Below are 24,935 nucleotides of genomic sequence, written 5' to 3'. Positions count from 1 at the left end.
CCTTGTGGCTAACTTTGAATTCCCTTAACTTCCATTATTTTAAGCAATCTTCCGATGAACACTCATGCCGTGGTGACTTATTGCCTCTTCTGGCCTTGGGCTTCCTCCCTTATTTCTCTATTTTCCAGTCCTAAGAGCGCCCTTTCGGGTTTTCACTCCTAGAGTTTTTTTTATAAAAACTCCCTTTTTAGGATGCCCTTTCAGGTTTTCATCCCTCACTCATTTTGCAGAAAGCGCCCTTGCGGGTTTTCGCCATCTTTCACACATTTTACTAGAAGTGCTCTTTCGGGTTTTCACTCCTATATATATATATTTTAGGCATAATATCTTTTAACAGCATATGCATTCACGGGTCTTGGAAATTCTTCGCCGTCCATATGAATCAAGATTAGTGCACTGCCAGAAAATGCCTTTTTAACCACATAGGGTCTCTCGTAAATTGGTGACCATTTGCCCCGAGGATTATTTTGATTTGGGAGGATCTTTTTCAAAACCAGATCTCCCGATTGGAATTTGCATGGGCGAATGTCCTTATTAAATGCTTTAGCCATTCTCCTTTGGTACAATTGTCCATGATATGCTGCTGCTAGTCTTTTCTGGTCTATTAGATTCAGCTGATCTAACCTCGATCGAATCCATTTGACTCGTCGATTCCTGACTCTTTCAGAATTCTCAGGGAGGGAATCTCCACTTCTATTGGTAAAACAACTTCCATCCCATAGACCAATGAGTATGGAGTTGCCCCAGTTGACGTTCTCACGGAGGTTCGATAAGCATGAAGGGTGAAGGGAAACATATCATGCCAGTCTCTATAAGTGACAGTCATTTTCTTAATTATTCTTTTGAGGTTTTTGTTAGCGACTTCCACCGCTCTGTTCATTTAGGCGTGGTATGATGAAGAATTGAGATGCTGGATTTTGTACTGGTCACACAAATTTTGGATCTTTGGGCCATTTAAATTCTTAGCATTATCGGTGATAATTTTGCTGGGGAGACCATGTCTGTAGATAACATTATTCTTGAAAAATTTGAGGAATGTATTTTGAGTGATATGTGCATATGATGTTGCCTCGACCCATTTGGAAAAGTAGTCAATAGCCACCAAGATGAACCTGTGCCTATTGGATACTTTGGGATTAATAGGACCGATTACGTCGATACTCCACATTGCAAAAGGCCAAGGCGAGACAAGATTAAAAAGCTGATGAAGGGGGACATTTATCGGATCAACATAGATTTGACATTTATGACACTTTCAAAAGTACTCGATGCAGTCTTTTTCCAAAGTAGTCTAGAAGTAATCCCGTCTCATGATTTGCTTGGCCATCATATGCCCATTGGCGTGAGTAGCGCAATTCCCTTCATGAGTCTCAAAAAGGATCCTCCTTGCTTCTTTTGCATCCACGCACCTCAACAATTTGCCATTGGAGCTACTTTTGTACAAAATTTCCCCACTGGGGAAGTATCCCAGTGCTAATCTCCTGATCATTCTTCTTTCATTTCTACTTGCCCCAGGAGGATACTCCCTGGTTTTGATGTAGACCTGGATGTCATGATACCAGGGTTTACCATCTGTTTCTTCTTCGATCATGAAGTAGTACGTCGGCTCACTCCTTGCTTTGATCTGTAACACCTGCATTGTCTGTCCCTCTTCCATCTGAGCCATGACAGCTATAGTGGCTAAGGCATTGGCGAATTAGTTCTTGTCATGGTTGAGGTGAGTGAAGGAAATCTCCTTGAATTTCTTGATAAGTTCTAGGAGATATTTTTGATATGGGATCAGTTTTGGGTCTTTAGTTTGCCATTCCCCTTTGACTTGGTAAATGATCAAGGCCGAATCTCCGTACACCTTTAACTTCTTGATCTTCATTTCGATGGCCGCTTGTAAACCCATCACACAGGCTTCATATTCCGCAACGTTGTTGGTGCAGTCAAACCTCAGCTTGATAGCTATTGAGAAGTGCTTTCCTTCTGGGGATATCAAAACTGCTCCAATCCCATTACAGGACAAATTCACCGCTCCTTCAAAATACATTTCCCATACATCATTCGGTTCTTGGTCCTCGCTGCTGACTTCATTAACATGCTCATCGGGGAATATGAAATCCTGGGCTTCATAATCCTGGATCAGGTTTTCTGCTAGGAGATTAGCAATCACGCTTCCTTTCACTGCTTTTCTGGTCATGTAGACAATGTCATATTGAGAAAGTATGACTTGCTATTTTTCTATCCTCCCTGGCACGAACGACTTTCAAATATATACTTGATAGGGTCCATTCTGGAGATGAGCCACGTTTTATGATTTAACATATAATGCTTGAGTCAATTTGTCGCCTATGCTAATGTGCAATAAGTTTTCTCTAGGAATGAGTATCTCGACTCGCAATCATTGAATTTCTTACTTAAATAGTAAATGGTTCTTTCCTTTCTCCCCGTGTCATCGTGCTGTCCCAGAGCACACCCTATTGAACTCTGCTGAACTGCTATGTACAAAATCAATGGCCTTCCCATCACTCGAGGAACCAATACTGGTGGATTCGAAAGGTACTGTTTAATCTTTTCAAAAGCCTCTTGACAAACTTTATCCCATTGGGTGGTGTTATTCTTCTTGAGTAGTTTAAAAATGGGCTTAGCTTTAGCAGTGAGATTGGAGATGACTCTCAAAAAGTTCAGCTTTCCCAGGAAACTGCACACCTCCCTTTTTGTCTTAGGGGATGGCATTTCTTGAATGGCTCGAACTTTATTTGGGTCCACTTCTATTCCCTTCTCGCTTACTATGAATCCCAATAGCCTACCGGACCTGGCCCCGAACACACACTTAGCCGGGTTCAGTTTCAGTTGATACTTCCTGAGCCTTTCGAACACCTTTCTCAACACCTGTACATGACTTTCTCCCTCTTTGGATTTGATAATCATATCATCCACATACACTTCCACTTCCTTGTGCATCATGTCATGGAATAATGTGACCATGGTGCGTTGATAGGTAGCTGCAGCATTCTTTAATCCAAAGAGCATGACCCGATAGCAAAATACCCCCCACTGAGTGATAAAAGCAGTTTTGTCTTTGTCCTCTTCATCCATGGGGATTTGGTTATACCTCGATGCCCCGTCGATACACGAACATCTTCCCAGTCCTACAGCATTGTCTACCAGCACATCTATGTGTGGGAGAGGGAAATCATCCTTCAAGCTTGCCTTATTGAGATCCCTGTAATCAACACATACCCTTACTCTTCCATCCTTCTTCATTACCAGGACCGCATTAGCTATCCATTGAGGGTATTTGACAACTTTCAAGAATCCAGCATCATACTGCTTTTTGACTTCATCCCTAACTTTGAGCAGCGTGTCGGGGTTTATTCTCCTCAACTTCTATTTCACTGGAATAATCCCAGTAATCAAAGGGATTTTATGCGTTACTATCTGAGGATCCAATTCGGGCATGTCATCATTGCTCCACAAGAATACATTAATGAATTCCTTGAGCAAACTGACCATACTCTCCAATTCTCAGTTATTCACGACTTTAAGTTCCCTCTTTATTTCCTCGGTCCCTAGATTTATGGTATGCGTTTCATCCCCACAAGGCACCAGGGAAGGCTCATCTCTTTCACCCCATTCTTCTACAAGTTATTCTTCAGAATCACTTGAACCAATGGCAGTTATGGGAGTTTCAAAGTTAACATAAGGAACTTCTGAGTCAATTGAATTATTAAGTGTGAATTGGTCAATGGTCCTGAAGAAATGAAAGTGGAGTATATATTAAAAAAAAATGGATTTTAATGGTGAAAGGAAAAGAGAATTGGATACAAAATGCGCTATTAATTCATTAATATTTTTATCATAAAAAAGGGTCCATTTACAGCATTACACTTGTCACCATGGACAGAATGATCAAGTGTTGATAACAAAATGTACTTTACTCGAGATTAAGCACGAGGATATCTTCTGCTTCCCAATTATCAAGTTCTTGCCCCTCAGTGATTGGTGAAATCAGTGCCTCAGATAGGGAGTATAGTTGTATGACATCAATGGATGGTTCTTCAGGAGATTCTTCACTTTCTTCTGGATTCTCGATGATCGGTTTGGTGAAAACATCTGTGATTTTCGGGACAACTTTCATTTTCCCGACTTTTCGGTCAAACCTTTGATCCCAGAGCATATTCCTCATCCAGAATCTCTCATCCACAAGAGCATCTTCCTCATATCCCAAGCTGAAGCGACCGATTTTCTGAATAGCCGGTACAGGTTTGACAATCCCTTGTAACGCGACGCCCAATCCCTTGCCCTTTTCATAGCCACTTCTGAACATCACCTTCGCAACTATAGCTGTAGCCCCTTCATCCCTCGGGGTAGTTCCTTGTAATTCTAGTGCTTGGAAAGAACTTTCTAAGGATCTTTCCGTTGTTGCCACATAAGGAACCGATTGAGGCTTGGTGACTAGCACGGCTTCCTCCCCTTTCACTATGATGATTTTACCACCCATGATGTACTTGATCCTCTGATGCAAAGTTGAAGGCACAGAATTTACCGAATGGATCCAGGGTCTCCCCAACAACATAGTGTATGTAGGGTCGATATTCATTACTTGGAAAGTGACGTTGAAAGTGCATGCCCCGATCTGAAGTGGCAAATCAATGTCTCCAAGTACCTCCTTCTTTGCACCGTCAAAGGCTCTTACCACCATGGTACTTTGGCGTATGTTTGATGGGTCAACAGGTAGTCTTGCCAAAGTGGCATTAGGTAAGACATTGAGGGCAGATCCATTGTCAATCAAGACTTTGGCAATTATGCACCCTTTACACTTGATTGTCACATGCAAAGCTTTGGTATGCTTCAAGCCAGCCTGGTCTATCTCATCTTTAGAGAAAGTCACAAAACTGGATGCCTGAATTTACCCAATTATTTTCTCAAATTGCCCCAGTGTGATATCGGGGTTCACAAAGGCCTGGTCCAGAACTTTCTGCAAGGTATGGAGATGCACTTCCGAGCTCAAAATTAGTGACAGCAAGGAAATCCGAGTGGGGGTTTTTCTCAGTTGCTCGATGACATCATATTCACTCTGTTTCATTATTTGTAGCAGCAGTTCCTCCTCTTCTTTCTTTTCAACAGCTTCCCCTTTCTCAACCCTCAAAGCCCCTTCTTCCTCTGTAAATTCTTGTGGCTTTCCCATTTTTACTTTCCCCTTCTTTTTTTCAGCCTCATCATTTCCATAACATCTCCCACTCCAGGTTATGAATTCTACTTCCTGATCTTGTGGGAGGGAGTTACTGGTTGTGACAGGTTTCGGATTAGGTTGGGGAGTAGCATTATTGGAGAGTCCCGTGTAGGTCATTTTAAAATGCTCATGAGGATCGAAGCATGGCTTAGAAAGGGTGATGGGTTGAGTGTGGGTATGGTTGAGGGAAGGAATTGGAGTGCTGCTGGATGTGCCTTGAGTAAACACTTGGAGGTTATAGTTCCAAGGCACTGCATGGGTATTGGTGACTGGGAGTTAAGGCGAGGTTCGGATGATCATTATTGGTGGTGTTAGTGGTGTTGGTGTGTGAGGAGCATAAAAGATTAATCTCGAGTTAGGGCAGGGGCATCTCGGCCAAACCTGGCTGTGTTCACTTCACTCTCTATCCTTGACCTCCGCTGACATCTCAAAGTTTTGAGCGATAACATTCTCTGAACTTCCTATCGGAATTCAATATAGTCGGCCAAGCCCAGTCATTTTGATTTTTCTCTGACTGTTTCCTTTGCCCCTTGCCTGAAAATTTATGGCCCCGAGATCGAAAAGCTATGAGAACGTCATCTAATGACAGTGAGGGAACCAAACCAATTTACCGATCAAGATAAAAAATGATGGCCGTGCCGATCTCAAATTATTCTATCGGTATAATCGGTAGACTGATCTCGGACAAGAGGACTGCTAATTTCAATCTTGATGTCGGTGACTGCCTCTTGAAGTTCATTTGGCTCCCAACCATATCGGGCATCCCGACTGCAGCTCGATTCTGGTCAATGACATCGGCGATGACTTCACTCAATATCATGAGAGTCATAGTCACTTTATGTGAGTTGCACATCTATCCAATGTTTGTGGCTGGCTTTCTGATCAAACACATCTTTTGATTCAGCCACAAGACTAGGCTTTGACATAGGCCAGCATTCTAGGCCTCGAATTAGTCTTAAGCTAGGTATAATGTAGTGTTGATCTTTTGAGATCGCCTAAATGATGTAATCCGATCTTTTGAGATCGCCTAAATAATGTAATCCAATCTTTTAAGATCTCTCAAATGATGTAATCCGATCTTTTGGAAATGAAATGAAATTTTTATTTGAATGTTTTTTGTTTTGTTATTGCATTGGTTATTTTTTCGATCTCTGATAAGTGCATCCGATCTGATCCCTAGACGAATCGCCATTCGGCGATCAGTAAGTTTTGAAATTTATTCAATTTTGATGACCTTAGTTAACCGATCTCCTTTATCTGATTTTTATTATGTTTCTAAAACCTTCTTGCGACTTGTCAAGGAGGCGGCCCGGTTCGGCTAACCTATGCGTCGCTTAGGACTTTGTGAGCATTTAATGTTCAGACGGGTATAAATAGGGGAGAGGTGACTCATTTGCTTTCTTATGTCATTTCAGAGCTTCCCCTAGCAATTTCAATATTTCCTCTCGTTTTCTAAAATTTTCAGGCACCGATTACACTCCGGTAAGGATTTTGATATTTCCTCGGTTAATTTTCCTTTTTGCTTTCTGAAAATGAGTGGTACTGAGGGTCAGAGAGCTGCGAGCCATCCTTCCGTCCATATTTCATGGACCTCGAAAGAAGGCGATGTGATCAGATCAGGCGGATGATCCAGCAAGGCCATAGTTTCGATTACTGGTCCGGCTACCAGACCGAAATAAGGAACCTCTTCGAGAAGGGAAAACTTACCAGTTGATGAGCTATTGTTTGTCCTGAGAGAAACCGATCTCCAATCCATACGTCAGGAGTACAATTTACGGATCGACTCCTTTGAACTGATCAAATGCCATGGCGACTTTTGGTCTGATCACTTCATTAAAGAAGGCAATCTCATCATAGTATACGAAGAGTAGTTGAAGGCTGGGCTCCATTTCCCTTGGATGAATTTTATAAGGCCGTCCTAAAGTTCCACCATGTCTCAGTAGCTCAAGTGCATCTGAACTCCTAGTGGACTTTAGTAGCCTTCAGGGGCCTCTGCCGAGCCAAGAGACTGGAGCCTACGGCTAAAGTCTTTGTCGAGCTACATAGGCTTGCCTAAAGGAATGATGACGAATTCTGGTTCTTTCAGGCAAACCCGAACTGCACGCTTTTTATCGATCTCCCTTCTTCGCTGAAGAACTAGAAGGATCAGTTTTTCATCCTTTGGACTAAGGATCAAAACGGCTTTGAAAGGATCCCACGTAATTGGAATTATTTGGTCCCCCAACTCCCTAAGAAGATCACCTTAAATAAGGACAAAGACGCCATGGTGAAAGAGTTAATGACTCAGGTGTCCACCCACAAATTCTCGTGCTTAGATGCGGTTATGGTCAAACTGAAGTGGTGGATGATGCGGCTGATCACCGACGAAGACTACGAGCTTCAACTCTCTGACCTCGGTCCTGATACATTTCATATCTCTAGTCTCTAAATCTTAGCGAACTCACTAACTTCTTCTTTGTGCAGGTATGACGGGTGGTGACGCTTCTAAAGAGAGTCGCAAGTGAAATAGGGAGGTCTCCCAAAAGGTACGGGCGATGAAGGAGGCTACTACTACTACTGCTCAGACACCACATTGAGATTTGGTAGAAATATCGAGCTCCCCTCCTCGACCTCAAGAGCAACCGGTCTCTGAAGTAGAGGTCGCCATTTCTCTACCTTGGCAGATTGAATGTCCGCCTCCTCCGATCTCTTACAATGTGGAAGGGGAGTCTTTTGGCCCTACTATTAAGATGCTTTCCCGGGGAGCTCAACTCCTCATCTAATCACTAGAAAGGAGCCATTCCACCTGAGGGAATCTCGGTCTGGCCAAAGTCATGGGAGCTTCCATCTGCTTCCAAAAAGATCGAAACAGATTGGCAGAGGAGAGTATTGATGATATTTTAACTCAAACGATGAGTTTGGGCTTGGAGGCTATTGCCAATCAACACTGATCAGAGAAAAAGCCCACGCCTTAAGGAGGGAGATTCTTAAGGCAATCTAGGATCCCTCAGCTGCAAAGGCTCAGCTCTCTACTGCCAATGATTACATCGTCCAGTTGGAAGATCGAGTGAAACATTGCGAAGAGAGGATAGCTGAGGTAGAGCGGGAACTTGAAGTCTCCCAAGCTGGTCGATCTGTCGATCTCTCTCGTTTTGCTGAAGAACTTCGGGCAAAGGAGGAGGAGCTCCAGTCGAAGGAGGAGGAGCTCCAGTCGAAGGAGGAGGAGGAGAGTACTACAAAAGAGGCTGGGGCATATGTGAACGCCCATAACGACCTCCTGGCCGAACTGAAGAAGCGTTATCCTGAGGAGGACTTCTCCTGGATGGATAAGCTCATCTTAGAGGTCGAAGAGGAGAGCGATGAGGAGCCTGAGGGAGAGAGAGAGGATGAGAGAACTGATAATGTACCCGGGGGGCAGGTTGGGCGAGATCCTCCTGCTGAATGACTTGTACATTTTTATTTTGAAATGAATTGAAGTTTTTTGTTCAATTTCTTGATGAGATTGGCAAGCGTCCAAACCAAATTATCTGAGTATTTAATTGATTGAATGTAGTTGAACATTAAACATGAGATCGACTATTAACCAAAAGATAAGAGATCGGAAAAACATTACACGCAAATATGAGATCGGACTGAGTCATGACCAAATATCGGATGGAACCTTAGAATATTAAAATTGCAAAGATTCGACACTGGCTTAACCTTGTTAGGGTCGGAATCGGATAAAAACCTTAACTTTATTTTAGGGAATATCTTAGGCATTCAAGCGAGAAGCCCGATCACAATATTAGTCAAATGTAGTTCTGCGATATTTGTACACAGAGATCAGAAAACATTGGTAGGCAAGATTGGATGGTTCGGAGACCCAGTATTGTCTCGAACTTATTTTACAAAGACCAAGAAATCGGAAAACATTCTAACTTAAGCGTGAGATCGGTTTGTTCAAGGGACAAGCAATCGGTGAGCCTAGAAAAGCTATTTGTGATTGGGAACATCAATTGAGAGCGAATAATAAAGTTTCAATTTTAAAAGTTTCTTGACTTCGGAGGTCGGCCAAAATATGGTGTCTACACTAATAAACCTTAAAATATTCTGAAAATTTGTTTCTTTATTTTTTTAAGAATTATTTCTTTCGCCAATTTAAGAATTTGTTTCTCTATTTTCTCAAAAATTAGTTTCTCCCCACAATTTGAGAATTTATTTTTTATTATTTTAGAGAATTCATTTCTCTTGACTAACAAATTTTCTAGTTTTAAATTAAATGTATAATCTAAGGAATTTATAAGGCTTTAATTGAAAAGAATCATTTGTAAGACAAAAATTTAATTCAATACTCATACAGTCATATTATTTTTTGCATGATTTGTATTTTTTTAAAATTAAAAAGAATTATTTTTTTTTTGGTCTATCACATTTTTAAATATGAGAATTGATAAACGAGAAATCAATTAAATAGAATTCTTTTAAAATTTTAGTTTCCTACAGGAATAAGAGTAAACTTGGCTCTAAAGTGCTTTGTCTACCTAATCATAGCAATTTCAATAAAATATGGAAATAACCTTGATATAAATTATTTCAACATTGAAATATATGTGATTAATGTGTATGAATCAACAAGAAGAGATTGTATAAAATGTAACAATCATTCAATAAAATGAAAAAATAACCTAGATATAAATTACTTCAATATTGAAATATATGTGATTAATGTATATGAATTAATAAGAAGATGATGAATAAAACATAACAATAATTCAAAATGAGTTGCAAAATTGCACAAATTAAGTGAAATGTCAAAAGACTTAGCATGATAAACAAAAAGAAAATTAGTAATGCCTTACTCTATCTTTCTACAAGTTGACATAGAATCATCTGAATAAAAAAAAGTAGGTACCCATAAGCATTTTATACATAACAGCACCACATGATAGGCTGTGATTTCATAATAAATAATCATTAGTGGCACTTTTTTTTTATAAAAAATTAGGAGTCTACAAATATCTAATAAACATTGGCAACTAAATGAATATAGCCATTTGTATGTCTATTTGTTTCATTTACTTTTTATTTTTTATAATTTTCGTTTTCTACAAAAATTAATAAATATCCAATTGAAACTTAAAGACTAAGAAAGAAGTTAAATATAAGTATAATTAAGAATTTTAAATTTAAGTATTTTTTTATTTTTTATAATTATCAACTTCAAAAAATATTTAATTTATCTACAAAGGGATAAAAGTAGTTTTATAACAAATTAATTTAAAAATATTATTAATAATTTTTTACTTAAATAAAAATTTTAGTTATCTATAAAAATAAAATTATTATTTATGCAAAAATTATTCCTACTTAATAAATTAAAAACTTACCGATTATATATATATATATATATATATATATATATATATATATATATATATATATATATATATAGTCACATAATTTGCTTCTTATAAAAATTTAAGATTGTTAGAATTCTTCATAAACAAAACTATTTTTATTATTATTTCTTTTTTTAAATTCTATAATATTTTTATTTTATTTAAAAAATATATAATTTTCATAATATTTATTATAACTTATAATTATAATTGTATCATAATTAGAATTGTTAAAAATTATAATAGCTAAAATAAATTTAGTCATTCATTGTAATAATATTAAATTGCTAGGAGGGTATTCCCCCCCTTCCCCATCTCCTTTGTACATTTATATCTTATATAGATATTATGCACACATAAGGCTACTAGCAAGTCATTGATGGTAACTTTATAAATTTAGCCTAAGAAACCATACAACACATGTGATGGCACTTTGTAATTTTGAGCAAAGAACGAGTCTTTTCTCTTATCAAAGAGGGGATGGCAATTTAGTAATATTGATGAAAAAGCTAAGGCTGTTTCACATGTCAAAATCGGTGGCAAAGTTGTAAATATATCGAAACCAATGTCACTTTCATTAACTATCAGGGACTCCTTAGTAAATTTCCAATAAAAACTCTGGCCATTTACAAGAAACGGGAGCAATGTTGTTAGTGCAGGAAGTGCTTTTGTAAATAAATAGAATCTTCACATGACATGATGACATTGTAATTTTAACGAAAACTCCATGGAACATATGATGGATGGCTCCTAGTAATTTTGGCCAAACGAGGCACATGAGTAAATAAAATCAAAATTTACACCAGCTAATGATTTGGCTTAAAGCAAGTGCTATTTAAGAGCCAAGAAAACGATGGCAATGCAGTAATTATGAATAGAACATCATGCAGTCATGAGACCACGCAACAGTGGCTTTTTCATTTTCATTTTATCGGAACTTCGTCATTGGTTGTGTGTCGCTGACACGAGTTTATATGGGTTCGGTAAGGGATATTTAACATATAAAATCTGAACTCGACCTGAATTTATAACGGGTATTAAAATTTAAATCTGAATCCATTTCAAACCTGATTATATACTGCCAAAACCCATCTTATTAGGGTTAGATAGGATTGACCACTTGCAAAAACCAAACCCGTTGCCATCCTATGAGAAAGGAAGATGATGAAAGGACTTAGTGATGAAGAATGGTAAAAAATGTTGGCACTAAGTGGAAATAGCTTAATAAGTCAACATCCTACCTATATCCCTTTGACTTATAGTGTTTGGGTTGCTACCTATAAGGAGTCATCTAAACAGGAAATATATAAACAAACGTTAAAACAATGTTAATTATTATCTAATAATTAATAATAAAATTCCAATTAATGAATTGTGTCTTTTCTTATAAAAAAAAATATCACCTAGCATTAGCAGTAGCACACTCTCTCTCCAAATTAGTTTTCAATTTTGAATAAATTTTTGTACAAATTTTAAATCTAGAATAATTGTGCCAAAAATTAAAGTTTGGATTAAAAATATAATAAATTTAATTAAAATAAATAATAAATAGTTATTTAATAATATTATAACTATTTGTAAAACAATAAAATTATAATTTTAAGGTTTGAAATTCAAACCCCAAAGTAGAAATTCAATCAATCGAAAAAAAAATATATATATATTTTATCAATTATAAAAATAAAGGTTGGAATTTTGGAACCAGAAAATAATGAAGACAATTTTGCTGTTGGAGCCTTGGCCGGAAAAAGTTCAGAAGGTTAGTTTAGTCGGGCACATTCGAGCAGGTTTTTGGTCAAAATTAATTATTTTGATTTAAGATTGAAGAATCGTATTCAATTTGATTTTAGTTTTGATGAAGTTTAATAGTTGAATTTTTTTAATTTTTTATTTTAAAAATAAAAATATCAGATTCAAAATTAAATTAATTGATTTATTTCGATTCAAAATCAATTTAAATTAATTTAATTTTCACTAATTCTAGTCTTTCAATTTTCAATTAAACAACTGATTTGATTATAAATCTGCCTTAGGCTGGATCATGATAAGATTTGTCCAAAAAGAAAATTCATTTATGGTTAATCAGTGATAATTCGTTTTTAATGATGTGTAATTGTCTCGTGAGCTGCATGGCTGGGACTGTTAGCGCCATTAAAAATAATAATAATTATAATAACATTGTTTTAACAATTTGTTTAGATATTACCTTCACATATATAAATTAAAATAAATTTTAAATTAATAATTTTACATATTAGAGAATATTAACTCATTATAAAAAAGATACCTAAAAATTATTTAAAAGAAAATTCTATCATGCACAATATAAAATTTTGCTTTTTATTGTTCGAAGGCTGTAATAGCCTTATATTGACCTCCACTTCTTGATCAAGAGACATAGTTTATCAAATATTTATTGGTGTATTCTATAGTTATTTAATTTAATATTTTTATTTTTAGACATTTTATAATTACAGATAATTTTTTATTTAATTTTAAAGATTAATTTTTCATATTTCAAAATTAATTTTGATTTTAAATTCTTTTACGTGGCACAATTTTAACCATCTAATTTATTTAATTTTGAATTTGTGCTACAAAAATTATTAACATTTAAATTAAGATAAAACAGAAAAAAAAAATTGCTATAAATGTAAAAATCGAAAAAACAAAATTTTTTTTACCATTAATAATAGAATGATACCTAAATTTTGCCAATAAATATGACAAAAATTATCAAATTTATGTATCAATTCATCAATTAAATTTAAGAGTAAAAATCTTATTTTTTGACATAATTTTTATCATTAAGTCAGTTAATAAAATAATTATTTTTAAATTGTGTTAATTTTAGTCTTTTAATATATCATGTGACATTTTATTATTAAGCTATGTGTCTTATTTTTATAACTTAATTTTTATAATTTAATTTTTATTTGCGTGTATATGAGACATAGCCCCAAATTTTTAAAATTTATATTTTTAATTTATTGACATATTTTACATTAGTGTCTTTTAAAAAAAAAAAAAAAACTATATGAATGGTCCCTTCAAAATTTACAAATGGCTAAATGTTCAATTTTATACATATACTTATCAAGATACTCAGTTTAACTCATTTTTAATTTTTCTTTTCCAAGTTAATCACAAGTTTCACTATTTTTAACATAATTTAGTCTAAAAATTAAAATTTTTGAATTAAATTTCTTGATATTTTAATTTATATAAAATCAAAAACCTCAATTTTTTTATTTTTTAGCTAAATTTATTAATTTTTTAATTTAGTCCAAAAATAAGATATTCAATTTCTAAATCTTATTTATTTTTTATACAAATTAAACTTAAAGTAAAACTAAAAAATAAAATAATTAAATTAAACATTCTCAACAAGTATGGAGATGAAATTAAGCATAAGTTATTTATAAATTTTCCTACAACCTGAACAAGCTTTCCATTATAAATTTAATTTGTGCCCCCAAACCCCACCCAAGTTTTAAAATTATATTTCTGCCTTTGAATATAGTTTCTTATTCAATGGCCAAGCTTTTCTTATTCTCTGGCAGCATAGGATGATGAAGAATTGGAAAATCTCTACTCTATAGTGTGTAATTCTTTTGCCTAGTTATAAGGCACCCACAGCCAAAAATAAAATAAAATAAAATACATCTAGCAATAGCAGACTTAGCTTAATAGTGTTATAATTTACAAATACATAATTCTCAATTTATACATAAAATTTTAAAATCAAGTTTTCATTTCTCTCCTTACAAGTAAAGACACTATTTAAGAAAAACAAAATTTCTTCAACACCAAGTTTAGTTGCGCATTCCATGAAGAGACAGAGAAGAGTTGAAGGAAAGTAGCTTCAAACATACATAAATGAGCATCAAAGCAAAGATCATCCGGGTCGGTTGGGCTTTGGTTTGATCTGAATTAGCGGCCAGGCAGATAACTAAGGTGAATAAAAAAGATAATGCGAAATTTAAATCAAAACCTTTAAACTCATGCCTCTCTGGATATTGCTCATAATCATCCTCAGCAACCTGATCCGACATTCCAGAAAATTGAGTAAAGAACAACCCCTCGTCATCGGCCCGTTCATAGCCCACCATCGCTGACAGTCTTTTTCTATCATTACCATCATCATCATCGTCTTCCAAGTTATGATCAAACAGTAGATGGACTCCACACTTGTGTATGACCTCGCTAATAAATTCTCTTTGATCGGTTCTACCATAGAATTGAAATGAGGCCTCTCTGATACGGAATTTCTTAGAATTAAAATGAATGGTGGAATACCAGAGGGAAATGTCATTTATATTGAACTTTGAGCAAGAGGAATTCACATCAAGGCTCTCTCCAGACTCGGTTATGAAGCGGTATTTGCATGAAATATCCATGAATAAATTACGAGAATCATTAACTTTGGGTGCGAATAGAGCACAAAAAGCGATCTTAATGAAGTCGATAGCATGAGGTTGTGAGAGAGAATGATAATGAAGATCCATTATCATTTTTGTACATCATCCATTTTGGCACTTCACTTCTCGCAATGCATAAACATTCTAGGCAATCAAACTTCGTTGCATCAGCCTGTAAAAAAAAAAGAAAAATCACTTATACATATATAGAGATGGTCTGATTTAGAATAACTTATAAAAACCAAATTGAAAAATTCTAAATCAAATAATACCACATATATATATATATATATATATATATATATATATATAAAGAGATGGAACTCATATTTTCAATAAGAGAATACATGTAAACCGGTGCCCTTAATAATTTCTCATTTCAAAAGACTCAGATCCAAAGAAGTTGTCAGGAAACAAGTATAGGAACCCGTAGAACAGACAAAACAGAGCAATATGCTGACCAAATTCAAAAGTAGCAATTTTTTTTAATGTATAAGAATGTTAAAGAATTCATATACATATATATGATAGATTATAATATTATGATACAATACTATATAAAAAGTATTGTAAAAACATAAACCTTTTAAACATCCATTATGACTTCAGTTTAAACCAAAACACGTACTTTGAATATATATATATATATATATATATATATATATATATATATATATTTTAGAGAATCTGGTTTTTGATGTCTTAAAACCGAGTCAAATAAATTATAAACCAAAGTTTTTATTTTATTTTATTTTTTTAAATTTCCAAATCAAACAGAATAATTTAGAGGTAAACCAAACTAAACTCATAAAATTAAGGGGTAATAACTTAAAAAAAAAATCCTAAAATTTGAAATTTTTTTATAATTCTATCCCAATTTTTTTTTAATAAAAATATCTTAAAATTTGAACCTTTTTACAATTGTATTCTGCCGTCTATTCGGCCGTCATGTCTAAAAAAAAATCCCAAACTTTGTTTTTATTTTTTTCATAATTGTACCCCAGACTGTTTTTTAATAAATATACCTTGAACTTTAAACTTCACTACAATGAACTCCATTGTTAGTTGCCTTTTTCAATGCTAATAGAGATGTCAGGTCAGTATTTCTAATCCGTAAATTGATACTAATTAAAACTAATTTACAGTAAAAGAAAAAAAAAGAAAACTTATTTCTAGCAAATATGACACCAGTTTCATTACTTCATCACCTAGACAAGCCATCACTTCTGTGATGCTTAATTCTGTCCAATCCAACTCTACGCTTGTGAAAACTAAACCTCACTCTCCATCAATATTCTCTCTCAACAACAACCAAATCCACCTTAACAGCCTCAAAATGTATTAATTCATCAATTATAGTTTATTTTATTTAAATTGGGTTTAATTAGTTTTAATTAGAGATTAAAAGTGCTAACCTAGCACCTTTAGTAGCATTTGATGGAGCAACTAATTGACGGTGGAATTCAATTGTAGTAAATTTCAAAGTTCATGAAATATTTATTTAAAAATAGTTTAGGGTGCAATTGTAAAAAATGGCAAAGTTTGAGGTTTTTTGGGCATTTTCACTGTTAACGGCGGAATAGACAGCGAGGTGCAATTATAAAAAAGTTTAAAATTTAAGATATTTTTAATAAAAAAAAAAAATTTGAGGTCAAATGGTAAAAAACCCTCAAACTTCAGAATCTTTTTTAGACATTGTCCCTAAAATTAATTTGATTATATTTTTTGGATTCAGAATCTAAATCAAATGGTAAATCAAACCTCTGGTGGTCCCATGCTTTGAAGTTTGAGCAGTAGACAATCCATTGATGAGCTCTGATCCAAATTAATGCATTTGCTAAGATCCAAATCCAAATAGGAATTCATATATCCTTGTATGAATGTGCTTGATACAAATTCCAGAGATGTGCAATTTTCTGCATCTAACCATTCAAGAGCTGATGGAAACTCCCGCAAAAATTGAAGCCTCTTGCAATTGCTTAGCATAATGTTTTCAACTCGGAACATTGCTTGATGCTTGTAGGTATGCTTTTGAAATTATTTCCACTTAAAACTAAATATTGATATCAATGACCCTAAAGAGCCAAGATTACTGGGAATTTCTGATATACCACAACCCTGGAGAGAAAGATAATAAAGACAGGCCAAGCCTGTCAAAGAAGGCAATATCAAACCATCAATTTCATCACAGATCAAGATTTTTAATTAATTCAACTGATTGACGGAAGCTGGTAGATTTTTAATACCACTTCTCGTTGCAATCAGGTTCTCCAGAGATTCCAAGTCCCCCAAGTTCTCTGGCAATCCATGGAGATTCACACAATGTGAGATGTCTAGCCGTTTTAGAGATTTCAGATTGCATATGCTGTTTGGAAGACTTTTTAGCTTTGAGCATCCGATGAGATTAGGATACTCAACACACCTAAATTCGCCTAAGCCACTTGGCAGAAGAGCTAGTTTTGAGCAACCATAGAAAGAAAGACTTACACTATTCGTCAAATAAATGCAGCTTGGAAAATGGCAGAGTTTTCTGCAGTTTCCAAGATTTAGATCTACAATCTTTCTGTGATACTTAGTAGACGAAGAAACTTCAACCAAACTCTCAAAATAACAACCTCAAGTTTTGGAAATTTCAGTGGGTCTGGAATTCTGATCAGTTGTTTCGAGTTGCTGAGGTCCATAAATTTCAAGTTTTCAATAAACTGTAATGACAAAGAAAAGGTTAAGAACAAGTTTAAATATCCAGAGGTTTCTACAGATAATTTCATAAAGAATCATGCTCAAGCATACCGGAGCATCTTCGGTCCAAAGTTGTTTGAGTTGGCTACTCTGCATATGCAATTCAACAAGATTCTCAGGGCAAAATTTTGATGGCAAGTATTTCAAAGGGTATTGATCCCATTAGAGAAACCTCAGCTCATTTGGAAGAAATTTCAGGCCCTTAGGAAGATGCAACTTGATTTCCTCATAGCCAGGATTGTAAAATTTTAGTAATCTAAGCTTATAAAATTTCTCAAAGGCAGAAGGACATAGTTCCATATTTTTAATTTTGGACATGTCCAATTATATGGCTTCAACACTTTCAGCCCCCTGATAGAGAAAATTAAGCAATGAAAATGAGCATAAAACATGCAAAATTACTTTTCTTACAAAAAGAGAAAAAATGAAAAAAAAAATCAATTCATGTTCTTGCTTTTTCTTTTGTCAGTGTATAATATATATCCTTGGCATCCCACAACATGCTACGCTTTCTGGGCACTTTATTTTCCTTGCAAACAATATCCTTACCCATTTGTTGTATTAAGTCATGCATCCCTACCTTCTTTCCGGAAATAGTTACGAGAGACTTATCAAGCAGACTACGTATTCCACTGTCTGCAGAAAAACCACAGCAATCTAATATATTTTTTACACGCTCTTCATCTTCCCCTTTAAAAAAAAACATGCAATATCCAGACATATACTCCTTTCATTATCATCTAGTTCATCATAACTTCTTCTCAGAATGCCCTGAATTTTCTTACTGGGAATAGTTTCAAGTTTTTTCAACTCACTTTCCCATTCTGTCACACTTTTACCATAAAAGGTTGCAGCCTAAAACTTTAAGGGCTAATGGAACTCCTTGAGTATAACTTATCACTTTCTCTGATAGCTGCTTCATGTAGCCTTCTGCGGGATGAGGTTGTTTGAAGGCGTGCAAGCTAAAGAGTCGAAGAGATTCACAATCATTTAATTTCTCAACCTTATAAATAATACATTTCTTGCAGTCCACAATTTCAAGCACTTGCTTATCTCTGCTTGTTACAATGACTCTACTTCCTGGACCATACAAATTCCACCCTCCAACTAAGTCTGTTAGGTGCAAGTAGTCATCCACTTCATCAAGAACAATAAGAACTCTTCTATTATGAAGACTTCTTTTAATGAAAGGATGCAATGTACATGGTGTGCCTACATAAAAATTTTCTCCCTCTAATATTTTGCCAAGGATTTCATCTCGTAATTGAACTGGAGTGCGCTTTTCTAACTCTTCTCGGACATTTGCAATAAAGCATCGACTCTCAAATTTGTTTGCAATTCCATTACATACTTTGTCAGCAATAGTTGTCCTACTGATACCTCCCATTCCCCAAATTCCTATCATAAGCACATCTTCTGATTCAAGACATAACAATGATTCAACTTCCTTAACACGAGAATCAATTCCAACAAAGCCATCTTCATCATAAACGCTGGGAAACAAGTGATTTAATTTTTTGCCAACATCATTTACAATTTCCTCAATTAGTTTAGAGTGGAGAAAGAGAATCCATGTAGCCGACCTCAGATTTTTGAGATAAAGGCTTAGTTGAATTGAGTTGAGTTTAGATTTAGGCCTGATCACATATAAAGACCTAAACAATAGTAATTCAGAATGAACTACGAAGAAATAAATAAATAGAAGCAATTGAAAATAAGTGTCTTGCTTAATATTTCTTGAATCCCACCTTGAAATGTTGGCCGTTCCCTTCAAAGCACAGCTCCAACTCTCCACCTTTTCTAAACAGTCTCTGAAATTTTCTTTAAGTTAAGCAAGTGCATCCCCAAATCTTCCTGTCAAGTCTTGAACGTCTGAGGGATCTACTTGGTAAAAAACTGGAAATACTATTTGTCCTGTAGTTTCCTGGCATTCAAGAATCTTTACAAGCTCATCCAAACACCATGGAGAATAGGCATAGTGTTTTGAGAAAATGACTATGGAAACCCTTGAGTTTTCTATTGTTTTCAAGAGAGATGGTGAGATCTCTTGTCCTCTGTCAAGTTTATCATCCTTGAAGGTACAGATTTGTTTTCTACTCAAAGCTTCGTACAGATCACTGAGAAAACCTTCTCGGATGTCTGCACCTCTAAAACTTATAAACGCATCATACTTCTTCCACTGAGGATTGATAGAAGAAGAGGAAGAAGAAGACGAAGCCATCAATATCTGGTAACTGAAAAACAAAAAACTTTAGTGAGATCATGGAGAAGCGAAGGCTAACTTTTGCTTTGTACAGCCTATTTGATGGTAAAGAGTTGGGTCTATTTCCCCTTTCTTTCAATATATATTTGGTGTGGATATAATTATAATTATTTCTTTTGAATTATTTATTTATTTATTATTAATACTATTACCACCATCACTGCTACTATTACTAGCACTACTACAACCACCATCTACTAGCACTACTACACTATCACCATCATCATCACCACCACCACCACCACCGCCGCTACCACAACTATCACCATCACCATTACCACCATCACCATCACCATTATCATCCTGTTTCCACTTGATTACTACTTAACTATTGTCCCTTCTATCACCACCTGACCACTACCTCACATTGCCACCATCTAATTATCGCTGTGTCCACTACCACCAACACTTAACTACCACTACCACAAAATTACCAATCACTGTAGCCATTATCATTTATTATTATCATTATAAATAAATTAAATATTAAAATAAAAATTATCATTGAATTATACTACTTATATTTTTATTTTTCAACTAAAAAGAAGAATTTAATAATAATTATATTACATTATAAATTTGATTGCATTATATAATTGATTACATTGTATTGCATTACGCTCTACTAAACATAACCTAAACGATTTTCAAATATAAGAATCGGAGGATTTTTTTTTTAAAGAAATAGTCATTAGCTAATGCATAGGAAATCGTCATTACTTATAATTATTTCGGTATTTGCTAATTGATTTGAGATTAATATATGAATAATTTTTGCCTAAATACCGTCTATCATGGATTCAAGATACAAGTAATGGAAATCATATATTTAATAGGTAAATCTCATCATATATATTTAAGTTCTTGAAGTCTAAGCAAGAAAATCCTTAACATAAACCCAACCAAAACTCTGTGCACAGGTTGAAATTTTGTACATATTCTATTATATCTTGAGAGAATCGGAACATATTCTACATCTTAACAAAAGTTTAGTGCATGATTTAAAAGCATCGTCACTTTTTGAAAAGATCAATTGCTTAGCCGTAATGTTACTCGAAAATTTTTTTTGCTAACTGTAAAATGAAACATTCAAGCTCCAATCAAAACTCAATCAATTAAAATAAAGTTTCATCTATAAAGTATTTAGGCATGGAAGATTTGAATTCAACAGTTTAGAGGACTGCCATTGGACCGTAATATCCTACTAATTTTAATTTCAATTTAATTCAATTTTTATTAAATTTAATAATTATTTTTTAAATAAAGAAAACGATTTAACTTGAAATTGGACCAAACAGTTTTCGTCCAGTTCAAACTAGATTTATTTAAATTGATTTCAGTCTAACTTTGAATTGGAACTTGCCATTGCCCCCTTCCCATTCTTACTGCTAAAACAATTACACAGATAGGACTAGTGGACTTTAGCTTACGGGTGGGTGGCTGGACTAGTGGACTTGTTTTGATATTGATGTTCTTCAGTCTTAATGCCTTCTAAAAAAAAATTGAGGAGACACCAGTTCTAATTTGAGTAAATTATAATTTTAATTAAAGTGTTTATTTGTGTAATACTCGCCATTTTCCGATGTCAAAATATCTGTCATTGACGGGATATTCTGGTGAAAAGTAAAACTTTACTGACTAGGGAGTGGCAGTATAATGTGAAAATGTGTATTTGTATGTGTTATATGTTCGAAATGTTTTCAAGAAAGAAAAATGTTTCAAAGGTTTTATTTCTAAAAGTTTTTGAGTAAGTGTTTTTGGCAAAAGGAGTTTCAGCAGCTGAAGTATGGATTTTTGTCAGCCGAAGCTTTTTTCCTGCCTACGAGCTCTTTTGGACAGAATAGACTTCAACAGCCGAAAGATGAACTTTTGACTGCCGAAAGCTGAACTTTCGGCAACCGAAAGTCCCTCGATAGAGAGGGTATAAAATTAGTCCAAAGCTTATTTTGCTGCCAAAACACTTAGAGTTTTCTTATTTCCTTTCTCTTTAAACTTTGATGCATATAAGTAGCTCTTTTGATACATGCATTTTATATAGTCATTTAGGTTAAATTTCATAATCATTTTATTGATTTGTTAGTCATTTTTCATTAATTTTATTAGTCATTTAATTAATTTTTCATAATTATCAATTTCTGGACTAATTTCTAATTTTTGCTTTTATTTTTTTTATATAAAATAGCGTTTTTAAGGAATTAAAAAGTAATTGTACAAGTAAGGAGTGATTTCCATATCCAAAAGTACTAAAATGAAGCTTAGAAATTGAAGAATATGTGAAGTTGCCAAAATCTGCATAACTTATTACATAGGTAGTGCAGTTTTTGCACAGGAATCAGAAGAAATTGTGAACCTGCCGAAAAATGCAAAACATGCTGCACAGCTTATGCAGGCCCCCTATGCAGCTTCGTAGAAGAAATCTTGCACCTGCCAAAATCTGCACAACGTGCCACAAAGCTTGTACACTTTCATGCCTTTTCTTGTGCAGTTTCATGGAAGGAATTTCTAAATGACTGAAACTTGCACAACCAACTGCATAACTTGTGCAACTCCTTATGCAGCTTCATGGAAAAATACCCTAACTTGCTGAAACTTGCACAACTTGCTGCATAACCTGTGCAGTTCGGTTGTGCACTTTCATGGAGTACTTTAAAGCTTGCAGAAACTTGCACAAGTAACCTGCACATCTTGTGCAACCTCACGGGAAGCCTTTGGAAACTGTCAAATTTGCACAAGATTTTGCATAACCTGTGCACATCTTCATAAATGAGCTGGAAAAGAGATTCTCCCACATGAATTGTTACCTCACACATACCATTTTTAGGGCTTTTGTTAGAGAATATATATAAGGACTCTTACCTCATTTTGGCTGGAAGAAGTAAAGGGGGAAGACACAGAAAAGGAAGGAAAAGGAAGCAGCAACCAACATTCTTCCATTTCTAGACCAGGTTTGGAATCTTCTTCTTTTCTTCACGATTTTCTACATTTCTTTTACTGGGTTTCTTAGTTCTTAGTTTACTTTTCAGATTTATTGCCTAATTTGCTTAGAATCCTTTGCATTAAATATGGATAGTGAGTAGTTTTTCTAAGATTTTGGAGTTTGGGTATGTAATATTTAATATATTTTGTGGATTTTAGTTGGGTAATCCATATTTTATAGTTTTTATGTGGTTTCATCCATTTCTTGTGTGCCTAATGACATGCTTAGTGTAGGATCCCATTAAGTATTGTTCATAATCCTAGTTTGAAGCACCGAAAGGAGAAGACCTTGTGATAGATAATTAAGAAATTAGACTTAATTAACTTAGATCTAGAAATATACTAAGGATTAAGAGGATTAACAGATTGATTAAGAAACCTAATGGGTTTTAGTTAATTTCAACCTCACGAAAGTAGGATTGATTTAATTAAGACACTCTTTTTCTCACTCGAAAGAGTATTCAAAGGATTTAAAAATTAATCTCTATAAAATTAATAATTTCCATGTGTTTGGATAGTCAATTTATATTCCCAAAATATCTTGAATATGAACCCTTAAACTATGGAATCACATTATTATTATTGTTGATTGTTAGTTGATTTTGATTGATTAATATTTCATTAATATTTTAATTCTTGCATCATTTTATTTTGTTGAATCTATTGCCTATAATCATAGCTAAATACCCCATTTAGGTTATTTCTTAGTTGAATTTGCAATTATACCCTTTAATTCCTAAACTCCTCCTTTAACTACTTTTTAGTTTAAATTTAGCTAGAATTAGATAATTTTATATCGAAAATTCAATCATTAACATAACTCTTCGAGGGAACGATATCTTATCTATACTACTTGTGCGACCCGTGCACTTGCAGTTGGGCAACATGAAGTTTTTAGCTTCGTTGCCGAGGATTTATTTGTTTAAGATTGAATTTTTGGTTGTTTTAGTTATTCTAGATTTTTATTTTTATATTATATTTTCACTTTGTATTTGTTTATTCTTTTTAGGTACTTTTTGATCTTTTATGAGAAGAGCAAAAAACACAAGTGACACATCTTTCTTATACAATCCTGAAATTGAGAAGTTTTATAGAGCCAATAAGAAAGAGATTAGAAGAATAAAAAAAGTTTTGGGAGTTGCTAAAATTGAACCAGAAATGGCTGAAGAAAGAGTTAGAATTAGTGGTGATAGTGCTGGAAATAATCAAAATAATGAAAATGAAGCTCGAGGAGAATAAGTTGTCAATGCTAATGTGCGTAGGGGAAGTATGATGGATCATGCATTCCCTCACTTTAATGATTTGAGAGAAAGCATTGCAAGACCAAGGATAGATGCAAACAGCTACAAGATAGATTTTAGAGTGCTACAAATCATTCAAAATTCTCAATTTGGAGGTCATCCTTAAGAAAATCCTCAAACTCATCTTAAGAAGTTTGTTATGATTTGCGATATGCAAAAGCAACCTGGAGTATCAGATGATGCAGCAAGGTTGAAGTTATTTCCATTCTCTTTGAAAGATAGGGCATTGGATTGGCTTGATTCTCTATCGCACAATTCAATTACAAATTGGGAGTAACTCACTGATGCATTTCTTACACAATACTTTCCACCTGGAAAAACACAAGAATTAAGGAATCAAATGATAGCTTTTAGACCAAGAGAAGATGAGACTTTCTATGAGTCATGGATGCGATGGAAGGAGTTAGAAAGACAATGTCCACATAATGCCATTTCCAAATAAATGATAAATCAGAATTTTTACACAAATGTTACTTCTGCTATCAGAGGGATTATTTATGCTCTAATAGGTGGAGAGTTCATTATAAAGCAGGAAGATGAAGCTTATGAACTTTTGGAGAAAATTGCAAAGAACACTCATCTTTGGAGTAGTCCAAGAGGGCCAGCTCCAACACAAAAGAGACAAGCTATTGGAATATATGATCTTAATCCATT

At 34.5% G+C, this 24,935-nt stretch overlaps 1 protein-coding gene and 1 non-coding gene across 2 annotated transcripts; both read right to left on the bottom strand.

Annotated features, from left to right (window-relative positions):
• Positions 1–16,757: 16,757 nt before the first annotated feature.
• On the bottom strand, positions 16,758–20,454 carry LOC131177634 (disease resistance protein RPV1-like). Its single transcript, XM_058142692.1, has 11 exons — positions 20,422–20,454; positions 20,157–20,307; positions 20,024–20,039; positions 19,853–19,975; positions 18,581–19,378; positions 18,322–18,373; positions 17,793–17,831; positions 17,575–17,704; positions 17,249–17,455; positions 17,096–17,152; positions 16,758–16,939 (listed from the first exon to the last, which is right to left on the bottom strand). The coding sequence occupies exons 1-11, from the start codon at positions 20,452–20,454 to the stop codon at positions 16,758–16,760; spliced, it is 1,788 nt and encodes a 595-aa protein (XP_057998675.1).
• Positions 20,455–24,605: 4,151 nt separating this feature from the next.
• Positions 24,606–24,713, bottom strand: LOC131177637 (small nucleolar RNA R71). The gene has a single exon (XR_009147013.1). It is a non-coding gene; the product is annotated as a small nucleolar RNA R71 (small nucleolar RNA).
• Between the last annotated feature and the right edge of the window lie 222 nt (positions 24,714–24,935).

The sequence above is a fragment of the Hevea brasiliensis genome, unplaced genomic scaffold (genome assembly GCF_030052815.1).
Source record: "Hevea brasiliensis isolate MT/VB/25A 57/8 unplaced genomic scaffold, ASM3005281v1 Scaf68, whole genome shotgun sequence".
Lineage (NCBI taxonomy): Eukaryota > Viridiplantae > Streptophyta > Magnoliopsida > Malpighiales > Euphorbiaceae > Hevea > Hevea brasiliensis.
This window is presented reverse-complemented; position numbering and strand designations above follow the sequence as displayed.